The following is a 26,900-nucleotide window of genomic DNA, read 5'->3' as shown; positions in this document are numbered from 1 at the left end:
AAAACTCCATGGACAAAGACAACAGGCATATAAAAGTTATGACGCTGGAAGATGAGCCCCTCAGGTCGGAAGGCATCCAACATGCTACTGGGGAAGAGCGGAGGGCAAGTACAAGTAGATCCAGAGCTGATGAAGCGGCTGGGCCAAAGCCGAAAGGACGCTCAGTTGCGGATATGCCTGGAAGCGAAAGGAAAGTCCAATGATGTAAAGAAAAATATTGCATAGGAACCTGGAATGTAAGAACCATGAACATGGGTAAGTTGGAGGTGGTCAAAAATGAGATGGCAAGAATAAATATTGACATCCTGGGCATCAGTGAACTAAAATGGACGGGAATGGGTGAATTCAGTTCGGATGACCATCATATCTACTACTGTGGGCAAGAAACCTATAAAAGAAATGGAGTGGCCCTCATAGTCAACAAAAGAGTGGCAAAAGCTGTACTGGGATGAAATCTCAAAAATGATAGAATGATCTCGATACGAATCCAAGGCAGACCTTTTAACATCACAGTAATCCAAGTTTATGCACCAACTACTGGTGCTGAAGAAACTGAAATTGACCAATTCTATGAAGACTTACAACACCTTATAGAAGTGACACCAAAGAAGGATGTTCTTCTCATTATAGGGGATTGGAATGCTAAAGTAGGGAGTCAAGAGATAAAAGGAACAACTGGCAAGTTTGGCCTTGGAGATCAAAACGAAGCAGGGCAAAGGCTAATAGAGTTCTGTCAAGAGAACAAGCTGGTCATCACAAACACGCTTTTCCAACAACACAAGAGACGACTCTACACATGGACATCACCAGATGGGCAGCATCGAAATCAGATTGATTATATTCTCTGCAGCCAAAGATAGAGAAGCTCTATACAGTCAGCAAAAACAAGACCTGGAGCTGACTATGGCTCAGATCATCAGCTTCTTATAGCAAAATTCAAGCTTAAACTGAAGAAAGTAGGAAAAACCACTGGGCCGGTAAGATACAATCTAAGTCAAATCCCTTATGAATACACAGTGGAAGTGAGGAACAGGTTTAAGGATTTAGATTTGGTGGACAGAGTGCCTGAAGAACTATGGATGGAGGCTCGTAACATTATACAGGAGGCAGCAACGAAAACCATCCCAATGAAAAGGAAATGCAAGAAAGCAAAGTGGCTGTCCAATGAGGCCTTACAAATAGCGGGGGAGAGAAGGCAAGCAAAATGCAAGGGAGATCGTGAAACATACAGGGAATTGAATGCAGATTTCCAAAGAATAGCAAGGAGAGACAAGAAGACCTTCTTAAACAAGCAATGCAAAGAAATAGAGGAAAGCAATAGAATGGGAAGAACCAGAGATCAGTTCAAGAAAATTGGAGATATGAAAGGAACATTTCGTACAAAGATTTCCATAATAAAGGACAAAAGTGGAAAGGACCTAACAGAAGCAGAAGACATCAAGAAGAGGTGGCAAGAATACACAGAGGAATTATACCAGAAAGAAACGGATGTCTCATATACCCCAGGTAGTGTGGTTGCTGACCTTGAGCCAGACATCCTGGAGAGGGAAGTCAAATGGGCCTTAGAAAGCACTGCAAATAACAAGGCCAGTGGAAGTGATGGTATTCCAGCTGAACTATTTAAAATTTTAAAAGATGATGCTGTTAAGGTGCTACACTCAATATGCCAGCAAGTTTGGAAAACTCAGCAGTGGCCAGAAGATTGGAGAAGATCAGTCTACATCCCAATCCCAAAGAAGGGCAGTGCCAAAGAATGCTCCAACTATCGCACAATTGCACTAATTTCTCACGCTAGCAAGGTTATGCTTAAAATTCTACAAGGAAGGCTCAAGCAGTATGTGGACCGAGAACTCCCAGAAGTGCAAGCTGGATTTAGAAGAGGCAGAGGAACCAGAGACCAAATTGCAAACATGCGCTGGATTATGGAGAAAGCTAGAGAGTTCCAGAAAGACATTTACTTCTGCTTCATTGACTATGCAAAAGCCTTTGACTGTGTCGACCATGGCAAACTATGGCAAGTTCTTAAAGAAATGGGAGTGCCTGATCACCTCATCTGTCTCCTGAGAAATCTCTATGTGGGACAAGAAGCTGCAGTTAGAACTGGATATGGAACAACTGACTGGTTCAAAATTGGGAAAGGAGTACGACAAGGCTGCATTTTGTCTCCCTGCTTATTTAACTTATATGCAGAATTCATCATGCGAAAGGCTGGGCTGGATGAATCCCTAGCCGGAATTAAGATTGCCGGAAGAAATATCAACAACCTCAGATATGCAGATGACACAACCTTGATGGCAGAAAGTGAGGAGGAATTAAAGAACCTTTTATTGAGGGTGAAAGAGGAGAGTGCAAAATATGGTCTGAAGCTCAACATCAAAAAAACGAAGATCATGGCTACTGGTCCCATCACCTCCTGGCAAATAGAAGGGGAAGAAATGGAGGCAGTGAGAGATTTTACTTTCTTGGGCTCCATGATCACTGCAGATGGTGACAGCAGCCACGAAATTAAAAGACGCCTGCTTCTTGGGAGAAGGGCAATGACAGGCCTAGACAGCATCTTGAGAAGTAGAGACATCACCTTGCCAACAAAGGTCCGTATAGTTAAAGCTATGGTTTTCCCAGTAGTGATGTATGGAAGTGAGAGCTGGACCATAAAGAAGGCTGATCGCCGAAGAATTGATGCTTTTGAATTATGGTGCTGGAGGAGACTCTTGAGAGTCCCATGGACTGCAAGAAGATCAAACCTCTCTATTCTGAGGGAAATCAGCCCTGAGTGCTCACTGGAAGGACAGATTGTGAAGCTGAGGCTCCAGTACTTTGGCCACCTCATGAGAAGAGAAGACTCCCTGGAGAAGACCCTGATGTTGGGAAAGATGGAGGGCACAAGGAGAAGGGGGCGACAGAGGACGAGATGGTTGGATAGTGTTTTCGAGGTTACCAGCATGAGTCTGACCAAGCTGCGGGGGGCAGTGGAGGACAGGAGTGCCTGGCATTCTCTGGTCCATGGGGTCACGAAGAGTCGGACACGACTAAACGACTAAACAACAACAACAACAACATATTCGAGTGGCGCTATGAGAAAAGCCAGTTTTAATGCTGTGAACTGAGAATGCAGTAGCATTTTTCTGTACTTGTAAGCCAAGCTGCTGAGTTCGACATCTTTCGATGCCCCATAAAAGAGTGCTGTTTAGAGCCGAGACAGGATAACTATGTCATTATCTGCTCCTTTAAAAAATTACAGAGTGGCAGATGATAAGCTTCTTAAATTGCAACCGGAGCTCTTAGAAACGCTGTGCTGTATTGACTCACAATAACACACTGTCCCTTTCAGCATTTAATAGGGAAAATTATGAGCTTGATGCTGGGGACTTTCTTACTGAATTACATCTTAATGTACACCGTACTTACAGTTTATCATTACCATCCATTGCAAAGAGGTTTTTTGTGTGTTTTAAATGTACTTTATCTCTCTCTCTTTATTAGTTTGCAACTCTCTGATTCACTGTCTGGAATCCCTAGAAACCTGGTTATGGAAAATGATTTAAAAACAGCATAATGACCTGAAACTTCTCTTCCCCAGGCTAAACATGGCAGCGCTTTCAACCGTTCTTCATAGGACTTGGTGTGTAGGTTGTTCACCACCCTGCTAAACCTTTTCTGGATATTCTGCAGTTTGAGCATACACTTCTTAAAATGTTGCTGATATTCTCATGAATCATATTACACTAGAGTTGCAGGATCTTCACACCCATATTTAGAATAATGGTTTGCCTCTTTTTGGAGGGTCCTTGATAAAATGCACCCTTCATTTAAACCAAATTCTATCACTTCCTCCTATCTCACATTTATTTTTATTTTTGCATTCTTTCTTGATAACAAAATTTACAAAAAAAATCACAATAATTCTGGTGTGCGGGCACGCACGGGGGGGGGGGGGGAGAATTGCTTTACATTATCTTTGCACTTGTTATTCTAACATATCAGAAAGACACCCATTTCTCCATAAATTTATTAGGTTGATTTATTTGTAAAGGTAAAGTGACCCAGGTCCATTCGTGGCCGACTCTGGGGTTGCGGCGCTCATCTCGCTTTATTGGCCAAGGGAGCTGACGTGCAGCTTCTGGGTCTTGTGGCCAGCATGACTAAGCCGCTTCTGGCGAACCAGAGCAGCACACGGAAATGCCGTTTACCTTCCCGCCGGAGCGGTACCTATTTATCTACTTGCACTTTGATGTGCTTTCGAACTGCTAAGTTGGCAGGAGCAGGGACTGAGCAATGGGAGCTCACTTTGTCATGGGCCTCGAACCACCGTCCTTCTGATCGGCAAGTCCTAGGCTCTGTGGTTTAACCCACAGCGCCACCCGCGTTCTGTATACAACACACATAAAATGCTTTTTCTTTACCAATCTGGCTGAGTCCCTGGTCACTGTGATCACATGAACTGATGCTGGCTCCAACCCTGATCATCCAGTTCCCATGTCATGGTTTGCCCTCTTTTGTTTGAACAGATTGTTTAATAATGGACTGGGATAATTAGTTCCTCAATGGGAGGGGATGGCTAGTTAGATTTTTCTAAATCAACAACCTATATGCAGGAAGTTGTTCAAGACTGGTGACATCTATGTGGCAGAAGGAGAAGCAGTTTGTCAGAGGGGGCTAAACAGAGAAGTTGGCATTTTAACTGGGGTGGATCAAACCTAGGGGATCTATTGCTTTTTTATGAATCTGTCACAAGATTAGTAGTTGCACTGCCTATTTTAGGGGCTTGCTTGCTTCTAAAGTGCTCTGCTTGTATATTTGCAAACAAGCAGATAATGCAAAGACGTTATATATCTGCAGTATTCTTTCTCATACCCAACACACCGTTTAACGATAAATAGCTCATCCGTGGAAGCTACCAGCTGGAAAAATAGGATGATGCAATCACTTTTTCATACCAGTGTTTTGAATTCAATTGCGCCTTTTAGATCTAGTATTTACAGACAATTGGCAAATTCAAACTCTGAATAAGTGTTGAAACACACAAACACTCTCTCACGCACAGGTGATACTCCACTAATAACATAACTCTTCCTTGGGTATATCAAGCCTGACAGAACTGTTGGCACTTGTCTAAGGCAATTGCGCACGAGAAAAATACAGAACAGCAATTCCCATGCTTCCATTGCAGACTTTCAGAATTTCTCAACCCAGTTAGTTCATTGCAACTCTGAAGATGTGATGAATCACTATATTTCACTTTAGCAAGGTGCCAGCTTGGGGATGCAAAGTTTGCAACTTGTCTAGCACGACATCGCTGATTAGCCATGAAATATAGGGTATTCGAGAAGATTAATGTTTTCGATATAAAACCACAGATAGTTAAAGGGTAAGACCAAAACTAGTCCACATTTCCCTTTCCCTCTGAGAATAATTTACATTTAATGCGTGCCTTGTTGTTAAAGCAAATAAAAGTATCATATATATACAGTGACTGTCTGCTTTTATTGCCTTGGTTCCTTTAAAAAACTGTAGCTGGCACTCTGAGAGGAGGTTCACAGTGAACGAATCCTAATGTTCTCCTCTGGAAGGCAAATGGGTATTCAGCCTACATACCTAAATGGGAGACTGATGGAAAGGGGGTGAATAATAGTTTTTCAGGTGGGGGAAGATAAGAGTAATATAACAGAATCCTTTGCACTTATTCCAACAAAATGCATCTGGAAGGATGGTTCTTAGGCAGAGAACATAGCCACAGGTGCCAACCATTCACCACTAGGGTCTGATTCCTGGCCCTACAACCAGTGGCGTAGCGTGGGGGGTGCAGGGGGGGCCGGCCGCACCGGGCGCAACATCTGGGGGTTAGGGTTAGGGGGCGCAAATCCACGGGTTAGGGGGTGCAAATTACTTGCCTTGCCCCACGCTACGCCACTGCCTACAACTTTGCTGGTGGGTCTGCTCTGCTTGGCAGGTTGCAAACTGTATGATCCACTCTGTGGAATGAAAATTATGCATGCTGTTGTTTGCTTGAAATGTTTAGAAATCAGAAGACAAACAAGGGGTTCAGCTGGAGTGTCCACTGAATGTGTATGTTTCTGACCGATCCTCCTTCTGAGCGGCAAGGCCATAGGTCATAAACTTTGCATGCACCCCAAGTTCAACCCAGGAATTCAGTTTATATTATTTATTAAACATATCTTCCAACCTTCCTTCCAAAGGAGCCCAGGGCTGAGAGAGACTTCCACCTGAAACCCTGGATATTAGTGAAGATATTACCAAGCTAGATGGTCTGACTTGGAAGAATGCAGCTCCCGGCATTCTGAAATATCTCAGCAAAACAAAACAAAAATACCTCAGCCCTTGATTCTGCTCTTATTCACAGATCTTGAAAGAGAAGCCAACAGTAAAGAGGAAGTACCACTGTTCTTCCATGTCCCAAAGACACCCATCCAGGAGTGTTCATGGATCTGGCTTTGCCATGAATTGATGACATGCTCTATACTATGGTTACCAGATTTTTTTCAATGAATCTGGGGACCCCCCCCTTTTTTTTTTTTTTTTGGAAGCTGAGTAGCAACAGGGAGTCAGTAGCGGGGATGCTGAGACAAAAGACCCTGGGCCCAGGCACACATGCATATTGTATAAAGGTGCAAAGCCCTTCTTTCACACCCTGTGCAACATAAATGTGCAGTTTTTTTAAAAAAACTGGGCAATGGCGTGCCACCCGCCCATGACTCCCGAGCCTTCCCTGATCTCTTCCCCCCTTCCTCCTTTGTTTTGACAGATCAGGGGAGGCTCGGGAGTCACGGGCGGGTGGCCGTTGCACAGGAGGGGCCAGCCTGGTAGTGCAGTTGGCTGCGGCTGGCTTCAGGAGCTGCTCGCTGCCATGGCACAGGAAAAATGGTGGGCGCCATGGCAGCGAGCAGCTCCTGAAGCCAGCCAGAGCCAACTGTGCTAACAGGCTGGCTCCAGGCTGCTGAGGCTACTGCTGCCACGTTTCCCGGGGACAGTTTTGCAAATCTGGGGACTGTCCCCGGGAACCAGGGATGTCTGATAACCCTACTCTATACACAGTAATCATATGATTTAGCATATTGTTCAGACTGCCTTCTTTCTCTGTATACCTGAAGGAGCATCTCCACCCCCATCGTTCAGCCCGAACACTGAGATCCATTTCCGAGAGTCTTCTGGCAGTTCCCTCCCTCTGAGAAGTGAAGCTACAGGGAACCAGGCAGAGGGCCTTCTCAGTAGTGGCGCCCGCCCTGTGGAACTCCCTCCCATCAGATGTCAGGGAGATAAAGAACTATCTGACTTTTAGAAGACATATGAAGGCAGCCCTGTTTAGGGAAGTTTTGATGTTTGATGCTTTACTGGGTCTGATGTTTTAATTTTTTTGTAAACCACCTAAAATGGTTAGAGCAACCCAGTAAGATGAGTGGCATATAAATACATTTTTGTTATTGTTTTAACCAGCTACAGTCTGGTATATACAGGAGAGTCAATGGGGCTATATTTTAAGAGTTGGTTTATTCGTTAGGGCAGCCAACATGGTGCTATGCAGATGTTTTGGACTACAACTCCTTTAATTTCTGACCGTTGGCTTTGCTAGCTGGGCCAATGCTGTATTGGGGCTCTTCCTACTTTACCATAGTGGCCAGGAAACCCCTTCCCTGGACTATTTTGGTCATTTTGGAGGTCAAAACTACATGGAACCAGCCTTATCCCCTCCCCCTCTTTCCTTTTCCTTCTGTGATGGAACCCCTATTTGGGGACTTCCCTGGCTTTTCTGGCCCACGTAGGACCAGCCTGGATAGTTGGCCTTGATGAAGATTTGACGTTTTCTCCCCCCAAACAGTTTTTGATCTAGGCTTCCACTGAAATGAGGCTGCATTTTAATGTTGTATTTTAATCTTGTTTTTAAGTTGTATTTTAATCAATTGTTTTTATACCTGATGTTAGCCGCCCTGAGCCCGGTCTTGGCCAGGGAGGGTGGAGTATAAATAAATAAATAAATAAATAAATAAATAAATAAATAAATAAAAATTATTTATATCCCACCCTCCCCAGCCAAAGCCAGGCTCAGAGCGGCTAACAACAGTAAAACAATAAAACATTCTAAAATAATTTCTTTATAAAATTAATTCCAATCAAATTAATGGCAACCATTGGGCTAGAGGATCTGGATCTGGACAGGATCTGGGCTGGGTGGGATTCAGGTTGGAAGTCCGCATGCAGGGGCAAATGAAAGGAAAAGCCTTTACAGATGGATTGTGTCCATGCTCATTGGTGGGGAAGTTGTGGACCTCTTATTGTCATTGGCCTGCAACTCCCATCAACCCTAGCCAGCACAGGTAAGCAACTGCCATAGAAGAGCATGGTCATCAGGGAAACCATAAGTGACAATGGAAGGTGGTATAACCTAGTCATCTAGTCCAAACTCCTGCAATGCAGGAATCTGAACATGCAGTCCCCCATCCAATTTGAAACTACACCAGATCCTGCTTAGCTTTGCAAATGTGCTAGCAGTTTTATTGCTGTACCACTAGGAGGTCATAGTATAAGTTGTCTTGAAAATAATGGTCCTTTTTCGCTTTCCATATCACTGGCAAAGCCGTCAGGCACCATCAGGATGACTCACAGCATTTATTTAGCAGGAATTCTCCAATTAAAGCATTGTGGTTTGAAAAGGAACGTTTTAGCGAGCATTGCACATCCCATGAAAACTACTTAATTAGTGCAGCATTTTCTGACAAGTGATTTTATGCATATGGGCCTTGTTGCAACTGAACTTCATTTAGTCTTCCTGACATTTTAAAGTTGAATAGTTTCCACTTTTTTTAAAAAAAGTACCGTAACTGGAAAGTTAAAACTAGTAAAAAAAGAAGAAGCAAAAATGGTAGGGTACTGGTTTTCACACATGTTCAGGGCATCCTTTATGCACCAGTGTTTGTCAGCCCAAGTGTCCCTGCACATCTGTCATGGACACTTGCCTGTTGCAAAGGACTCTGGGAGATTTCTGGGAGTCCAGGGCACCATTAAGGCCATTCCGAGGATGGAATCCCCCATTACTTGAGTGTACTGGACTTTCCTCCCCCTGCAGTCTCCTTGCAATTCGCAGCCCGCCTCACCTAGCCTACTTTGCCATGTGAGACCATTGTCAGGCAGAGAGGGCTTGCCCTGATGCTGGGGAATGCGGAGTTAGCTGCAGATTATTTTTTTTTTAAAAAATACATTTTTATTAATTTTAACATACAAATTACAAAACGTACCACACAAATTATTACAAATACACTTTTTTTTTTGGACTTCCATCAGCACCTCCGATGATCTTCCGTCTTAACCTCTTTTTATGCATTACTTTAATTTTATATTACCTTTACCTCTCTTAACTTATCATCCCCCCCGTTTCCATTTTTACAATATTTCCAAAAATACTCCTCACAGAACTTCTTGCAAACCTACAAACGTCGTCTGATCATCACAAATACTTTTCAAGCCGAGGGTGTTTTTGAACTGTTCTGTTTCACACTGTCGTTCTTGTTGTGAGTATGTTTTGTAGCAAGTGATATTAAACAATGTTTTTATTTTTTGTTTGGGATTTTTAAGAGATGTGCCAACTTTTACCTTTGAATAATCTTGTTTTTTTAATGAATTCTGGAAAAAGGACTTCTTCCTGTTTCTGTCTTTTGTGCCTTTCTGCTGGGGAAGCTAAACCAGCACCTGACCACTTAGTTGCCTACCAAAACCTGTTGGATTTCTCTCTGTGCCACGGTAAAGTGACGCAGGATGGGGCAGCCCGGTAACGCTGAAGAGTAATCTCCTTCCTTAGGTCACTTTGCGGGGTTGTTCTGAGATAGGGAAGTGGTGGCAGCATACTACTGTTTCTGTTTTTTGTGTGTGTTCTGAAAAAGCTTCTGCGCACCCCCCTCTCTCTCAGCCGGGTCTTGCCAGACTTGGAGGGCAGGTTGTAGGGGTAGGGGAGTGCGCACGAATGCTTTGTTGTTGTTTAGTCGTTTAGTCGTGTCCGACGCTTCGTGACCCCATGGACCAGAGCACGCCAGGCACTCCTGTCTTCCACTGCCTCCAGCAGTTTGGTCAAACTCATGCTGGTAGCTTCCGGAACACTGTCCAACCATCCCGTCCTCTGTCGTCCCCTTCTCCTTGTGCCCTCCATCTTTCCCAACATCAGGGTCTTTTCCAGGGAGTCTTCTCTACTCATGAGGTGGCCCAAGTATTGGAGTATCAGCTTCAGGATCTGTCCTTCCAGTGAGCACTCAGGGCTGATTTCCTTCAGAATGGATAGATTTGATCTTCTTGTAGTACATGGGACTCTCAAGAGTCTCCTCCAGCACCATAATTCAAAAGCATCAATTCTTCGGCGATCAGCCTTCTTTATGGTCTAGCTCTCACTTCCATACATCACTATTGGGAAAACCATAGCTTTAACTAAAGCTTTAATGGTTGTTATTATTATTATTACTTGTTACCTGAGAAGCTGCTAGGGAGGGGCATCCAATGCTCTGGAGAAGATTTTGAAGGCCCACAGAAGACTCCAGTGAGGAGGAGAGGAAGGTGAAGTCCCATTGCACAAGCCGAAGTTTGTTCCACTTGCACACAGAAAACAGCATTGCAAATAACCCTGAGAGAGTGCCCTGAAGCATGCCCAACCTTCTTATTGAAGCTCCTCATTCCAACGACAAAATACATGGGCCTCTTTTGAAATGGGTTCCAATCTAGGATCGCTAGTTGTTATATTGGACCGATTGTAGGTGACTAGAAATGGGCTGAAACTTAGAAAAAGAATTCCTCCCCCAAATATATAATCCATATTGTAATTTTTTCCACAACAAGGAACACATTTAACAGAAAACCGATCTTCATTACAAACAACTCAATTGCACACTGTGCCAGAAATTCCCTTGTTCGGGAGTCCTTTCAAAGATCTAAAAGTGGTATTGTCAAGATAACAGGTCCTTCCAGAATAATGCCTAGTTTGCTGGATGTTTGCTGACTTCATTTACCTAAGTGAAAAAGGACATTTACTAAGGCTGTCCATTGATTAAACAATGTTCAGTTTACAACCAGCTTAATTAACCACTCTGATTAATTTGATGAATTTAAATTATTTTAATGGCTAAAAAAATGCACAGTATTTAGCTTGCATATTAAACATTGGATAACATAACCTTTGCAATGGCGTAGAAAATTACAAAATAAATGAAATTGAATGTACTCCATCAATTGTATTTTGTCTGTAATAACTAAGACAACATAACCAGCTTTCTGTTAGCACTTCTCGTTGAACTAGTTTAAACATACCAGGAACAAATGTTTGCTATAAGTGTGGGCTTCATCTGCACCACACATTTAAAGCACTATTATACCACTTTAAACAGTCTTGGGATACCCTAAAGAACCCTGGAATCTGTAGTTTGTAAAGGATGCTGAGATTCCCCCACAGAGCTACAACTCCGGGGGTTCCATGGGAAGAGGGCTAGACTTATCAAAGTACAGTTCCCAGCAGTTTTTTGAGGGAAGCCTCGGCTATTAAAGCGGTATAATACTGCTTTTAATGCACCATGCAGAAGAGGCTACAATTTACTTTTGAAAAAAGGATGGTTTTTCCCCCCTCTCTCACTAGGCTCATGAATGTCTCACCAATAGCTACACTGTAAAGATTCACAGCTATTTCCTTCTCGACTAAAGTAAATACTCCTATGCTTCAATTAACACAAATGAGATACTTAATTCGGTGAGCTAACATTTCTTTTTCTTCCTTTCTTGTTAAAGCCCTTGACTGTAATTACATTTCTTCCGGTCATGTCTGAAATATTTCTGTGATGAAAAGACCTCTCTCCAGCAAACCATTTCCCCATTCGATTCTCCCCCCACTTCGAAAAGAAATGGATTCTTGAAGCATGCTCACCGCCCTGATGCTTTCAAAGTGTCCTCCTTCTTTCTCAAAATCGATAGGCTGCCCATTCAGAATCCAGTGGAACATGACATCTAAGGTGGGGTCATGAATGGCTTTGCAGCTGAGGACAATGCTCTCTCCCACTGTCAGCTCGGTCCTTTTGGGAGACAGGTCTATCTTGGTGGGCTCTGAAGAGACAAAAGGGATGTGTGGCATGGTGTGCTAGGCTAGGAATATAGAAAGCTGCCTTATATGGTTGGACCAGCAGATCGGTATTATCTACACTGAGTGGCAGTGGGTACCAGCATGCTTCTGAAAACCAGTTTCTGGAAACTGCAGGAGGGCAGAGTGCAGCTGTGCTCAGGTTCTGCTTGCAGTCTTTCCAAAGGTATCTAGTTGGCCACTGTGAGAACAGAATGCTGGACTAGATGGGCCATTAGCGTAATCTTTGTCCTTGCGTTGTCTTTGTTTTTATTATGTCTTTTGTGTGTGTTTGTGTCTGTGTGTACAGTGGTACCTCGGGTCACAGACACTTCAGGTTACAGATGCATCAGGTTACAGACTCCGCTAACCCAGAAATAGCACCTCAGGTTAAGAACTTTGCTTCAGGATGAGAAGAGAAATTGTGCGGCAGTGGCGGGAGGCCCCATTAGCTAAAGTGGTGCTTCAGGTTAAGAACAGTTTCAGGTTAAGAACAGACCTCCGGAACAAATTAAGTTCTTAACCAGAGGTACCACTATACATAATAAAAACAAAGACAACTCAAGGACAAAGATTATGCTAATGGCCCATCTAGTACAGCATTCTGTTCTCACAGTGGCCAACTAAATTATACCTTTAAATATTCTTTATTTATCAAATTATACTACCCTGTACCCTTAGATCTCAAAATGTAAAATTACTCTCTCTATATATATATAGTAATTTTACGTTTTGAGATCTAAGGGTACAGGGCGGTATAATTTGATAAATGAAGAATCTGAAAGTGGAGGACAAGAGCTTTAAAAAAGAATGGGAGAAGATTACAATTTATTTACAAGACCATTGTAGGCAGGTTAAAACACTAGCAGGATTCTAACCACACTTGTAAACTAACGGAAAGTATGGACAGTTTGGAAGGATAAAACTTGGATAGTATTGATATGCAGTTGTAAATATTATCACTAGGACCCATGGAAGGGATGGGGATAAATCAGGAATAATCTCGATTAATCTCGAGATTAATTAAGAGTAATCTCGATATTTGGATCTTGAATTGTTTTTTGTTGTCTCTCTCTCTCTCTGTGTGTATATATATATATATATATATATATATATATATATATATAATCTGAAAGTGTATCTGGGGAGAACCACCTTTATGCCGCTTTGGGGTATATTATAGGGTGGGGAGTGGTATAGAAATATAAATAAATGCAACAAACAGCCACGTCTTACCTTTAACAAACACTGAAGCAACTATTTCTGCAGAACCAAATACATTTTCGCCTCGGCATACATATCTTCCCTCATCGGACTTGGTGGAATTCAGGATTCTGAGGCTCCCATCTGGAAGAACAGTTATCCTGAAAATTATAAAAAAGGTTTTTATCCTGAAATAGCATATGCAGAATCATCTCAAATGCAGATAACTTCTGTGGAGCCATCTTTCAAAGACCTCACAAATGGAATTACGGACCGTCTCCCCCATGTTTCTTAAGAATAATGAAAATGCCAATTGCGTTTGCCAGTCTTTCAAATAAGGCCAAAATAAACTCATTTTTATCCCCTTGCCTTCTGTAATACAGGAGGTCCAAACTCTCCAAAGAAGTGAAATAGTATTTTAAAACGCAGAAGGGTAAATGTGCAAGGCTTTTTTTTAAAAAAAAAAACAGGATGTTTGTCTCTCAGTTTTGAAAAGTACAACTTTACCTTCAAAAAGATGTTTTAATATTAAACACCAACTGTTCAACTGGAATCTAATGGTAACCTTAGCAAATCAAATCTAAAAACAGACAGTGGTACAAAGTAAAAGCAGATGGGGAAAGGAGAGGAAATTAATTGTATATAGCCAAAAGATGATTTATAGTACACTCTGTATCAGTGTAGCATGAAGATGAAAATGAGCTCTGGCTACTAATGCATATTATTTTCATTTATTATAGTTAGGCAGCACATTATCTAAATGAAGCCAGAGACACTAAAGGTAGAATTAAGCTGTATAAGAACCATGGGGTTACTCCTGAGAATTGCAGGCCCAACTGAGATCCTGTCCCATCCCATAATATGTAGTGCAACTTATTCAGTATGCTGACTTTTATCACGTCGTGCACTTCCTTGTCTATGCCAGCATTAGCCGATGACATGGAGACAGAGATTTCACACAAAGGGTTGCTCCTCGTGCGATCAAGGAGCTGAACAATAAAATAATAATAATAATAATAATAATAATAATAATAATAATAATACATTTTTATTTATATCCTGCCCTCCCCAGCCAAAGCCGGGTTCAGAGCGGCTCACAACAGTAAAATAACACAACATTCTAAAATCATTTCATTATAAAATCAGTTCAAATCAAATTAACGGCAACCATTGGGCTAGAGTTCTGTGAGGATTACCAAAGGAGGGGGGTCAGGCTGTGACCTGACCAAAGGCCTGGTGGAACAGCTCTGTCTTGCAGGCCCTGTGGAAAGATGTCAAGTCCCGCAGGGCCCTAGTCTCTTGTGACAGAGCGTTCCACCAGATTGGAGCCATAGCCAAAAAAGCCCTGGCTCTGGTTGAGGCCAGCCTAACCTCCCTGTGGCCTGGGACCTCCAAGATGTTTTTGTTTGAAGACTGTAAGGTCCTCTGGGGACATACCAGGAGAGGCGGTCCTGTAGGAAAAAATGCACCAGCAGAACCCATTTGATTGCTCCTGCTGTGACAACCTGCTGTGTCTGGTATCTCAGCTATGGCTGTATCTTGATTGGTGTAACCTGGCCACTGTGGTCCAGACATTGGAAACCTTGAGACTGGATTACTGCAATGTGTTCTAGGTGGACCTGCCCTTTGGCATGGCCCAGAAGCTCCAACTGGTGCAAAATGCAGTGGCTTAACTGTTGATGGGGGCAGATGGCTGACCACATGGGACACCTCTGGTGCCAAAGGCAAACATTGGAAGAGAAACATGTTTTTGCTGAGCATTACAGAAGAATGTATACAAAAGGATTTACATTGGCAATGAATTTATTATTGATGCCAGAAATAGCCATTACTGTGAGTTGGAGTCCCTCCTCGCATGCACAGCAATAAAATAATATTATAAAAATGTGTTTACATACACACACACACACACACACACACACATACACACACTACATTATTTTGTAAGCTCTTTTGTAATTTGGAGCAGTTAAAACAAGAAATATAATTTTGGAATTCTGTTTATTTTAATTCCCAGTGCCTTCCAAAGCTTTGATTTAAAACATTTCCTATTGTCCCAGATATTTTTTTGTGTTTGTACTTGATTTTCTTGTAACTTGAATCCACTGGTTCCAGAGCAGGAGAAAACAAGTTTGCTCCATCTTCCATGTGGCAGCCCTTTAGATATTTGAAGATGGCTATCATATCTCTTCTCAGTCTCCTCTTTTCTAGGCTAAACATACCCAACTCCCTCAACCACTCCTTATAAGGCTTGGTTTCCAGACCCTTGATCAACTTGGTCATCCTTCTCTGCATACGTTCCCACTTATCAATATCCTCCTTAAATTGTGGTGCCCAGAACTGGACATAGTACTCCAGGTGTGATCTGACCAAGGCAAAATAGAGCAGTGCTATTACTTTGCTTGATGTGGACATTATACTTCTGTTGATACAGCCTGGAAGAGCATTGGCTTGTTTTGCTGCTGCATCACGCTGTTGACTCACATTAAGCTTGAGGTTTAATAAGACCCCTAGATCATTTCCACATGTGCTACTGGCAAGCCAGATGTCCCCCCATCTCATATTTGTGCAGCTGCTTAATTCTTGACTAAGAGCAGAACCTTACATTTGTCCCTATTGAAAAAATATGAGACACCATTATCAAAGAAGCCCACCCTCCAGTCATCACCCACCTAATTGTAGAAGAGAGACTGTAACATTCAGGCAGTGGCTTGTGGGAGAAGATGATTCTTTAGATTACCTGCCAGGTAATCATTATGTCATCCGCATATACTGAAATTTCCTGCTCTGTCCCTCCTAACCCTTTAGTAGATTGATCACCTCTGATGAAGAATTAGGAGCTGTTTTCTTACAAAAACAAAACCTGTCCCGAAAGCTGCCAGGGCTTTCCACATCAATGGAATATACTCTATGACCCTACAGAGGAAAAAATAAATTACAGCTTTGTTGTTGGGTGCAGTTCCCGAGATTTATTGGGTGGAGAAAGTCTCGTTGTCATGAAAAATGTGCAACCATTAACTTGGGATGTGAACACGGTCTCCGTTCTAAGCAATTCAACAGATAGGGTAGATAGGTGTCAGAGAAAATCAGGGGGCATGGAAAGGTCAGGCAGGCTGCATGCTGCATGTTGCATGTGGAAGTTGAAGGATGGATTGCAAGAGTACTAACTGCTGACAACCGAGTCCATTCCATCTAATCACGTTGCATACGTTTCCTTGTTGGGCTCCATTACTGTGCATTACAGTAATCTAACCTCAGGGTTATGAAAGCATGACTGACTGCTGCCAGGCTCAGAACTGTTGCAGGATTGAAGCAGAAACCCATAGCTCAATGGAAGAAGACATGCTTTGCATGCGTAAGGTGCTATGTTCAGTCTCCATTTAAAGAATCTCGGTGACAGGGCCGAATGCCTCTGCAGAAAGCCTCAGGGAGCCATTGCCTGCCACAGCAGACAGCATTGTGCTGGATAAAACGATGGCTCAACTCAGTGGTTGCAATTACTTGTGTCTGGACGGGGGAAAAACCTAGGTGAGCCTTGGTCTCATACACTCCTCCCCCGGTGTGGGCTTGAGGCGTCCAGAAATCTTTGCTTTCATCATTTATTAGCCAGACAGACTGCAGTTAATCTAAACTATGGTTTGTTTGGCACAAGCCAAAGTCAAGTCATGGGTTATGAATGTGGCTCATTTAAGCAAAGTGTAGTTAAGATTAATGACAGTTTAGGGTTCTGACATAACATAAACTGTGGTTAATTGAAATTTTTAAAAAATGTAAGCTTCCAATCTTGGAGGACAAGTAAGAGGTGAGGGTGTGAGTGCTTGTCTGGAGTTTCCATAGACTAGGGTGGTCCAACTTTTTATACCAAGTGGGCTGCAAGAGTACTTCAACACTGAACCTGCCTTGTGCAGGAGGGGGAGAGCCTGGCCAAAAATTGATGTCATCCTCCAGCCCTCAGGCTGCCTTCCAAAGCCAGATAAGTGAGGCTTTGGGAAGGAGGCATGAGGCTCTGTCTGGGTCCTAGAGCCCTCCCACCTTATTCCTAAAGCTGGGAAAGCACCAGCTAGGCTCTGGAAAGGAGGCTGGGTGTTATGTACTGAGTTGAATAGGATCCAAAATGCAGCAGTCTGATTGGTCCTAGAACAATAGGATCCAAAATGCAGCAGTCTGATTGGTCCTAGAACAATAGGATCCAAAATGCAGCAGTCTGATTGGTCCTAGAACAATAGGATTCAGAATGCAGGAGTCTGATTGGTCCTAGAACAATGCAGCAGTATGATTGGTCTGCAGGAGCCACCCAATCCAGCTCCAGATGGAAGTGAATCCACAACCTGATTGGCCTGCAGGAGAATTACCGGAATTAGCCAATCACGTGCAGCCCATTGTGTAAATAATGTATATAAAGCAGATACTTTGAGGGGACTTTCATTCCACCTCACCACTATGAGCTGAATAAAGAGCATGAAATCCACTCTCGACTCCGAGTATATTTCACTGGGGGACTCTAGGACAATGTCAGCTTATCTAGCTTTGGGAAGGCAGTGCAAGAGTTGCAAGGGGAGGCATCAAATGTTGCTGAGGGCCACCAAAAAAGGTATCAAGGCTGAATGTGGCCCTCAGGCCACAGGTTGTACTTCCCTGCCTTTGACCATACCCAGAAACATAGATTTGCGGCATAGCAAATATGCTAAATCAATCCCTGCTATCTCTGGCTGAAAGGATTAGATGAATAGTCTAAGGAAGCTTTGCCATGTTTCTTGATACACCATTACTTTAGAAAACAATGTTGAGAGCCAGTATGGTACAGTGAAACTGCCCCCTGCCCCCATCAATTATTAGATAACAATTCGCATCATCTCTTACCATTGGCTTTAGTGACTGAGGCTGATAGGAGGTATAGACCAACAACACTGTAAGGCTACAGCTTCCCTATCCCTGTTTGGATATGGGAGATCAAAGCCTATATCTCCACTGAAGCATTATGAACACTGCCTTGGGCCAGCCATTGTGTCTCAGCCTAACCTACCTTACAGGTTATCACCAGGAGAAGGGAGATAGATCCAGTCATTCCTCCCATTTGGAAAAAGAGCAGGGTTGCAGTGCAGCAACTGCACAAATGAAATTAACAAAGGAAGAAATGACAAAGGCCTCTATGATTCAATGGGCAATTGACCTAGGGCACAACATAGATATGGCCTCTTTGGAGAAATTGTGGAAAAACAATGAACTCATTGGAATGCTATACTCTAAAAGAGAATCTGCAAAAGATGATATATAGATGGTACCTCACCCCTAGTAAACTTGTAAAAATGTATAAAAATGGAACCAATTTATGTTGGAAATGCAAAGAGATTGAAGGGACATTTATACACATGTGGTGGGGTTGTAAGAAAGCCAAAGAGTATTGGGAGATGATATACCCAGAACTATAAAAAGATGTTAAGGGCCACATTTTCCAAGAAACCAAAGATGTTTTTATTAGTATAGTAGAGGGGAAAATACCCAAGAAAGTACTTAGTCTTTTCCTCTATCCAATAACAGCGGCCAGAATAATTTATGCCCAAAGGTGGAAGGACAAAATAGTCCTGCAAAAATAGACTGGCAGAATAAGCTAATACACTATGCGGAGTTAGCAATGTTGACTGCAAAGATAAGAAATCAAAATGAGTCGGATATAAAAGAAGAAGGGGAATATTTAAAGAAATATAACAATCAGATAAACTTCCAAGTGGGATTAGATATATGAGCAGCAGATAAACGGTGACAATTGTATAACTGATGTATTAAGATATGTAAAATGCATAAATATATAAATTAACAAATGGAAAATGTGGAGAAAGGAACGTTTACAACATCCATTGCAAAACTACCCCCCAAAGTTAGATTTACTTATTTGCTATATTCTGACATGCAGGAAACTGCCAAAAACTATATGTACAGTATCTATTGCTTTTCTACAGTACTACAGAAGAAGTAATTTGTTTCCTGCTTTTTCCCTGTAAAAAAAAAATGTGCCAAGTTTACTTGCTGTTCAATAAAATATTAGGAAAAGCAACACCACATGAATTTGATTCAGAGAAAAGGATTGGATTACACAGATCAGTGGTTTCATCAACCTTGCTTTTTATCATATGATTTTGTTGTCAGCTGTAATAATAGTGCGAAAATGGAGAAATCAGCTGTTTTTCTCATGAGGATGTATCTTTAAAAAAAAAAAAAGAGAACGTATTTATGCTGAAAGTATGTGACATTTGGATGGCTCATCCACCAACTGTTCCTGTTTACTCACAACTGTATGGAAAAGCCAGTAGAGTGGAGGCAAGTCTAGCAAAGAGTTCTATAATGGGAATTTGCCTGTATCTGGACAGAAATAATAATAATAATAATAATAATAATAATAATAATAATAATAATAATAATAATATATTTATACTCTGCCCATCTGGCTGGATTTCCCCAGCCACTCTGGGCAGCTCCCAACAGAATATTAAAAGCACAGTAAAACATCAAACATTAAAAACTTCCCTAAACAGGGCTGCCTTCAGATGTCTTTTAAAAGTAAGATAGTTGCTTATTTCCTTGACATCTGGTGGGAGGGTGTTCCACAGGGCGGGTGCCACTACCAAGAAGGCCCTCTGACTGGTTCCCTGTAACTTGGCTTCTTGCAGTGAGGGAACCACCAGAAGGCCCTTGGCGCTGGATCTCAGTTTCTTGGCAGAACGATGGGGGGGGGGGGCAGATGCTCCTTCAGGTATACTGGACTGATGTCGTTTAGGACAGAATCAGGAAATAAATACGTAGCAGTGAATAACAGTATTCCCCCAAGTTTAAGTAGCCTATCTCTGCTGCAGCTGTTGTAGTGGTGGTGCAGTCATTCGTCTGAGTACCACATTCAGAATGCCTCACTCTGAGGAAGGATCTCCCCGGGCCCTTCCACATAGCAAGGCAGTGAAGAGAGGGTAGAGGGGTGGCAAAAACTCTCAGCTCTCTGGGTGGGTGAAAGGTGCCCAGAAGTGCTGGCAGCACTAGCAGAACTGGTAGCCTCTGTTCAATGCTCCTTACCCCTGTGTCGGCCGCCTGGCATAATAGTCTCATTCCACCTCATGATTGTGCAGTTTTGGGACTCAATCCTTATTCCTCCTCTCTAGCCAAGGGACGAGGGCAAGCTAGCTGTGACTGAAGCATAGAGTGACGTGGAGCAGTGGATTTGGCTCTCGGTTGGAGCATTTCAGCCACTAGTCTCCCCCTATGCTCTACCTGTATATCTGTAAAAAAAAAAAAAACAACAACCCTCAAATATTAGAAAACACCCTAAGCCTCCAGAAACGGTCTTCTAAGGGAAACCGAACCTCTGCAACTTCTCAGTCCTTGGAGAATTGGAGTGAGCATAATGCTACAAGGGCAAGGCCAAAAACCAACAGCAACACAGATGCCAGATTTCGATTTGCATCTTCAGTCTCTAAATGGGACAGTAAGAGGGGTTTTTTCCCCAAGTAAAAGAGTCTTTAAATAAAGTGGAAGCACTGGAGGAAAGTCTCCCACAGTGGTACAGGATGTTGGAACGCAAACTATACTGGCAGCCCAGAGCAAGGCGGGATTAAGATGGTTAAGAATTTCTGCAAGAGTACATTAAGTGCAGGGTGCCTAAGGGACAGTCATAGAGAGAAACTTCATGTAGAACATGCTTTCTCAAAGAAAGAAAGCTTCCGGATTTATTTTTCAGACTGCCAAGCCTTGCTCGTGGTGGTACCAACTAATGTGACTGTATATATCTAAAAAGGGACGCGGGTGGCACTGTGGGTAAAACCTCAGCACCTAGGACTTGCCGATCGCATGGTCGGTGGTTCGAATCCCCGCGGCGGGGTGAGCTCCCATCGTTCGGTCCCAGCTCCTGCCCACCTAGTAGTTCGAAAGCACTCTTAAGTGCAAGTAGATAAATAGGGACTGCTTTATAGCGGGAAGGTAAACAGCGTTTCTGTGTGCTGCTCTGGTGCCGGTTCGCCAGAGCAGCTTCATCACGTTGGCCACGTGACCCGGAAGTGTCTGCGGACAGCGCTGGCCCCCGGCCTCTAGAGTGAGATGAGCGCACAACCCTAGAGTCTGTCAAGACTGGCCCGTACGGGCAGGGGTACCTTTACCTATATATCTAAAATGTTTTCAGATGAAAGGTTTATACAGTGCTATCTTTCTACAAAAAGAGGTGCTGGAACTCATCATGAAAGCCTCCCTTATTTTCTTATAATGGCCCCCTGAGAAGGGCCGGAACCCACCTCTGGCAAGTTCCAGCTGAAAAAAAAAAGCCCTGGGTTTATAGAAGATTCTGTTTCTGTTCACTGCAAACTATGCCTCAGACATAACTTGGTGAAGCACACTGCATTTTAGTCATTCAGGCCACAATCCAAAGGCATTTACTTGTGAGTTAACCCAGCTGAGCACAGTGCAACTTCCACTTCCATGGAAACACACATTGGACTGTTAACATGGGATGAGGGTGGTGCCATGGTCTAAACCACTGAGCCTCTTGGGCTTCCTCATTGGAAGCTCAGCATTTCAAATGTGCTCAATGGGGTGAGCTCCCTTTACCAGCTCCTGCCAACCTAGCAGTTCGAAAGCACACCAGTGTAAGTAGATAAATAGGTACTGCTGCAGCAGGAAGGTAAACGGCGTTTCCGTGAGCTCTGGTTTCCATCACGGTGTCCTGTTGCGCCAGAAGCAGTTTAGTCATGCTGGCCACATGACTCGGAAAGCTGCCTGTGGACAAACGCCGACTCCCTCAGCCAGAAAATAGAGATGAGCATCGCAACCCCATAGTCACCTTTGACTGGACATAAGTGTCCAGGGCTCCTTTACCTATTACCTAATTGTTAAATGCATGCATACTTTTTTTAAAAAAAGAAAAACACAACAACCTTGAATCTCATAGTTTCTTAGAAGAGAAGCTGAAAAGATAATGTGGGATTCATGTAGAACAACATTTTTTTTTTTAAAGAAGAGTAACAGATGATAAAAAGCTTTGCATCAATCCAGAATTAGCAAGTAGGCTAAAGGGGGAAAGTAGCTTAAATAGTTCAGTTTCCTATTTCCTACTTTTCTCAGTTGACATCATCACTGCGGGTATGAAATTGGTTTGTGCTGCATGCTGGCGACGGGGGCTTTTGAGATGCAAAGCAGGTTGGGAAGTTGCATTGACTCATTTACCCTGTGGCCTTTCGCAGTGTTCTGATCTGAGCAATCTGTCATTTCACATTAGCCCAGATACGGAACCTGTCAATATTCTTTAATGTAGATTATGCGGAAGGAAGACAAGTATTTGTAAATAGTTGGGACCTTTATTTCTCCTTGAGCATCTTGTGAGTTCTCGAGCTCTTTCCCTGTTTTTCATAATAGACTTCTAAGCCTCTAAGTCTGAGAGGAGCTAGGGGCGAGTTATTGCATCGCTGAAAGTTCTTGGGCAAACAGGGTACCGACTATATGAAACCTTTGAGAGCCTCACTCCTTATTGAAATTTGTTATTTTTAATATTGTCCGTCTAATTTAAAAGTACTCGATTGTGGTTAAATCCCAGAGCTCAAAACGAAATTGGATCTCTCACTCAACTGATTTCCCCCTTTGTATTTAAAATGGATTATCTCCAAATGCAGTGCCGTTAAGGTGATTGGAAAGCTAAGAGTAAAAGACCAAGGCTCAAGCCATTCCCAGCTTTCAGCCAAACAGAGGGTTGTGCTTGTGCTAAGAGGGTTGGGTTCCATATCACTAGCTTTAAATCCATGCAGAAAACACAGGACATATGAGCCACTACCAGTTTTTAAACAGCTATATATAAGGACTCTGAAATGAGTATTAAAGCCCTTATAAAGCATAGGTGGTTGTGGTCACCTTGCAGCAAATGGCACAATCGTGACACCTGTGGGCAAGGGTGCTATAGGGAGGAGCAGGGGCCGAGCCCCCCCAAAAAAAATTTTCAAGGAGAAGGCCAGGTCCTTCAATATTCTGCGGACTGCGGTGGGCCATATCAGGCTTTCTCATGTCCATGGCAAGCCCCGTCGGGCCTCCTCCCACCAATGGCGTCACACGTGTGCAGAGGGTGGAACCCAATGCGTGTGGCTCTGGGTCGAGTAGGAAGGTCCAGGGCTCTTGCTGTGGCAGAAAATGGGAACCTCTGGACCTCCAGCTCCTGTTGGGCTACAACTCAAGCATTGTCATTGGTCAGAAAGGATGATAGAGTCAAACAACATCTCAAGGGCCACAGGTTCTCCATCTCTTGGGCCATTTTTCCATGTTTGGTGGAATAAAGACCAAGACAGGGGGCTCTGAGGTGTGAGCCCAGGGCACCACACCACCTTCCGCTGCTAACTTTCATGCCGTAAACAAGTGGTGACCCCCAGGTTAATCACTCCATGTTCAGGCCATGCAACCAGCAGAGGTACTGGTGGAGGTAATGGTGGCGAGCAATCGTCAGTGGGAACAGTCAACATGATGTTTGTAAAATGCAAGCCCAGACCACAGATCAGTGTGTTGCTCTTGAGAGGGGTATGTATGGGAAATATCCAATGGTAGCTTGCAATGTTCCTTCAGAGGATCAAGAGCAGGTAATCTCCTTTCCATCTGCTTATCTGAGTCATATCTGGATTGAGCTTGAATATGCAAATCCCCAAATAGTTTACATAAAACGCAGTAAGATAATTTTAAAAAGAAAAATAAACATTCAAAGAAAGAAAGACATCAGTGAAACAGTGAATTTAGGAGAACTGCAAATATGGTTTCATGGGAGCATGCAACAGTGAGCAATTTTGGAACCAAACTAAATCCGGAATCTAAATTCTGCTCTGGTATCCATTTCTATTAATTTTACAACAAGCTCTATAACATGTACATTTAGAAGTGGATGGGATATTTAATATTTATTTCCCTTGAAATCAATCTCCAGGATTATTCATTAGATTTGGAGAACAATAGATCTCGGACCAAATACTCATTATCCTTCCCCCGTTGTAAATCTCTTTTTTGGGTTCATGAATGACAGAAGAAGAAAATTAAGTCCTTCTCCAAAAACTCTATGAAAAACAACAGTGCATTCTGAGGATGTTGCAACAACAGCCTCTCCCACTGCATGCCCAATAGCTAAGTAAGAAAAGGAAACATTTTAGCTGGTTTTAAAGATTCAATTAGGTTCCTGAATATTAAAAAGACGTTAGAATAAACCAGCCCCCTGTTCACACTATGCAAGTATCAAAGGGCCAAAATGGAAATGGAAATCTGCCTTCTAGATATTGGATGTTACTGTGGAGTTTGGTGGTTGATGGGTTAACCTCTGGTATGCCCTGTGCCTGGGAGGGGCTTCTATGGAAGTCACTGCAATCTCTTTGAGTGTTTTTAGTTTCACTTTTCTCCTGGAGTGAGAGAAGAAAGACACGATGTGTAGTAGCTCTCATGGAGTTTGCTGCTTTTGCTTGTAAATAAACACTGTAGAATAGAAGTACAGTGTTTTGGACTCTCTTTTCCTTCTCCTTCCACATGGAAGCAACGGCTGCTACTCTGCTACTCTGCCTTAGGTGAAGATTTCCCAGAAGATTGCACAGAGGGAAAAGCTGTGTTTTATGCGCAGGGAAACGCACTGGACAGGCAGAAGTCCCAAAGTGACTTTAGTTAAGTGGTAGAGCAACTGCTTTGCATGCATCCCCAGCATCTCTAGGTAGGGCAGAGAGAGAGCCCTGTCTGAAATTCTGGATAGCCACTGCCAGTCAGCATAGATGATACTGAGCTAGATAGACCAATGGTCAAATATACACTGATGGGCAGCAGTTCTCCAAGGTTTCAGACAGGGGTCCTTCCCTCCCCTACCTGGAGATGCTAAGAATTGAACCTGGAACATTCGGCAATCAAGGCACATGCTCAACCACTGAGCTATAACCCTTCCCCAATAAAAGCATATAAATAGCGGTAGGCTGGGTACAAATTGCTGGGGAATAAAGGTGTCAAAATAGTGTTATCATTGTGTTCTTCTTGTGAGAAACAGGATGCTGTGGGAAACAGGATACTGGACCTTTGGTTTTATCCAACAGAGCTCATAAGAAGGGCCTTGCTGGATGAGGCCAAAGGTCCATCTAGTCCAACAGCCTGTTCTTACGGAGCACAACCAGTCGCCTAGGGGATGCCCATAAACAAGACCTGAAGGCATACTCCACAAGTGACCTAGAACAACCGGGACATCCTACTTTTCCTGTGAGAGCATGGCAGCCATTTTTGCGTGCCGTGATATTGCCTTATTTAATGTTAAGATCTCACCCCCCAAAAGCCCTTGGGGGACCATGATCTCATGTGGTGCCCTAAAGCACATGGTTTTGGATGGCATGAGTGTATGGCCCTGAAAAAGCATGTCTTTAGGGGTCTGTGATATCACACGGCTAACGTGACTCGTACAGGAGCCTGGACAGGATGACACATATTCCAGTTTGGGGATTCAGTATGTTGGAAGGTATGTGAATGCAACAGCTCTCCTCATACCTTGTTATTTTGCAAGTTGGTTCTTAAAAGCTTCATGTGGTGTAATTTGGCATACCCCATTTAATTCTATGGAGGTTTGCACCTGAAGATTGGGCCCAAAGTGTCATAAATCTGAAGGTCAAATTCTGCCTCAAGTGCTATATCATTGACCTTGAGTGAGACATAATGAATTATATCCATACTTCTGTGAAGCACAACAAATTTTAATTCCAGTGAATGCGGTGAGAGTCTTGTTAACACTAAGGTTGCTAATTGACTATTTACAGGGAAAGTTTCTCTGTGCTTGGGGCAACGATTGCAGAGCTAAATCATCTTTAGTATTAACGTGAGCCTTGTAATATTGTCTGTTCAGATGGAACCTTCTTCTTTGCATGGGTCCTTGATTTAAAGAAACACTATTGGAATATTAACTACTGCGAACCTACTCTGATGATTGTCTCAATATTCCCTTTGTTGGAAGGTTGCATTTCCTGTGATTTTATAAAGGTATATAAACTTTCCCCCATGTTTGCCGATTTATATGCTTAGAATCATTAAGTAGCATGGCTAATGTTAACTTGAGATGGGTGAGCCTGTTTGAACTTGTAATTTTATCACTTACCAAATTTTATCATTTACCAAAAGCCGCTATACAGTATAATCTTGGCTGAACATTCACCGTTTTTCTGAGTTCCTTTAACTATATTAGATTTTTATTGTTGTAGTTTTTAAAAAAAGTATTTTCGAACTTCTACAGGTGGCTAGCTAGTGTGCTGGCCTCTCAACACCACACCATCTCCCCCCTCTGGGTGACAACAACTTGGCTCCACATCAGAACAATAACAGATGCGGTCTGTTCCTAGCATTCTCACCAAAAGGAGAGGTCAGTATGCATGTGTATGAAGTAGACTGTGGAAAAGTGCTTTTGACTAGTGATGATGGATCATTCCCTTGGAAATGGGAGGGGAAATAGCTACAATTTCCATGTTCGCCCAAGGACAAGAACAGAAATCACCTAAGCAAATATGAACGGTATTCACTATCTTTCTTTTTTTCTTTTTTAGTTCATAAATAATCACATAATTTTCTGCATTGCTTTTGGCATTTCCCTTCCACTGAAATG

The 26,900-nt window shown here is 42.9% G+C and overlaps 1 protein-coding gene across 4 annotated transcripts in view; it reads right to left on the bottom strand.

Moving 5' to 3' along the window:
* CNTN5 (contactin 5) overlaps positions 1-26,900 on the bottom strand; it is a 685,915-nt gene that overhangs the window by 56,327 nt on the left and 602,688 nt on the right. For all 4 annotated transcript variants that reach the window (XM_079973413.1, XM_079973412.1, XM_079973415.1 and 1 more), the window contains 2 exons: positions 13,331-13,458; positions 11,906-12,081 (listed from right to left, as the gene is read on the bottom strand). In XM_079973413.1, coding sequence (XP_079829539.1) covers positions 11,906-12,081; positions 13,331-13,458 — 304 coding nt within the window. The remainder of the gene's footprint in view (positions 1-11,905; positions 12,082-13,330; positions 13,459-26,900) is intronic.

The sequence above is a fragment of the Podarcis cretensis genome (assembly GCF_951804945.1).
Source record: "Podarcis cretensis genome assembly, chromosome: 4".
NCBI lineage: Eukaryota > Metazoa > Chordata > Lepidosauria > Squamata > Lacertidae > Podarcis > Podarcis cretensis.
The sequence above is the reverse complement of the archived record's forward strand: the minus strand, read 5'-3'. Positions and strand labels throughout refer to the sequence as shown.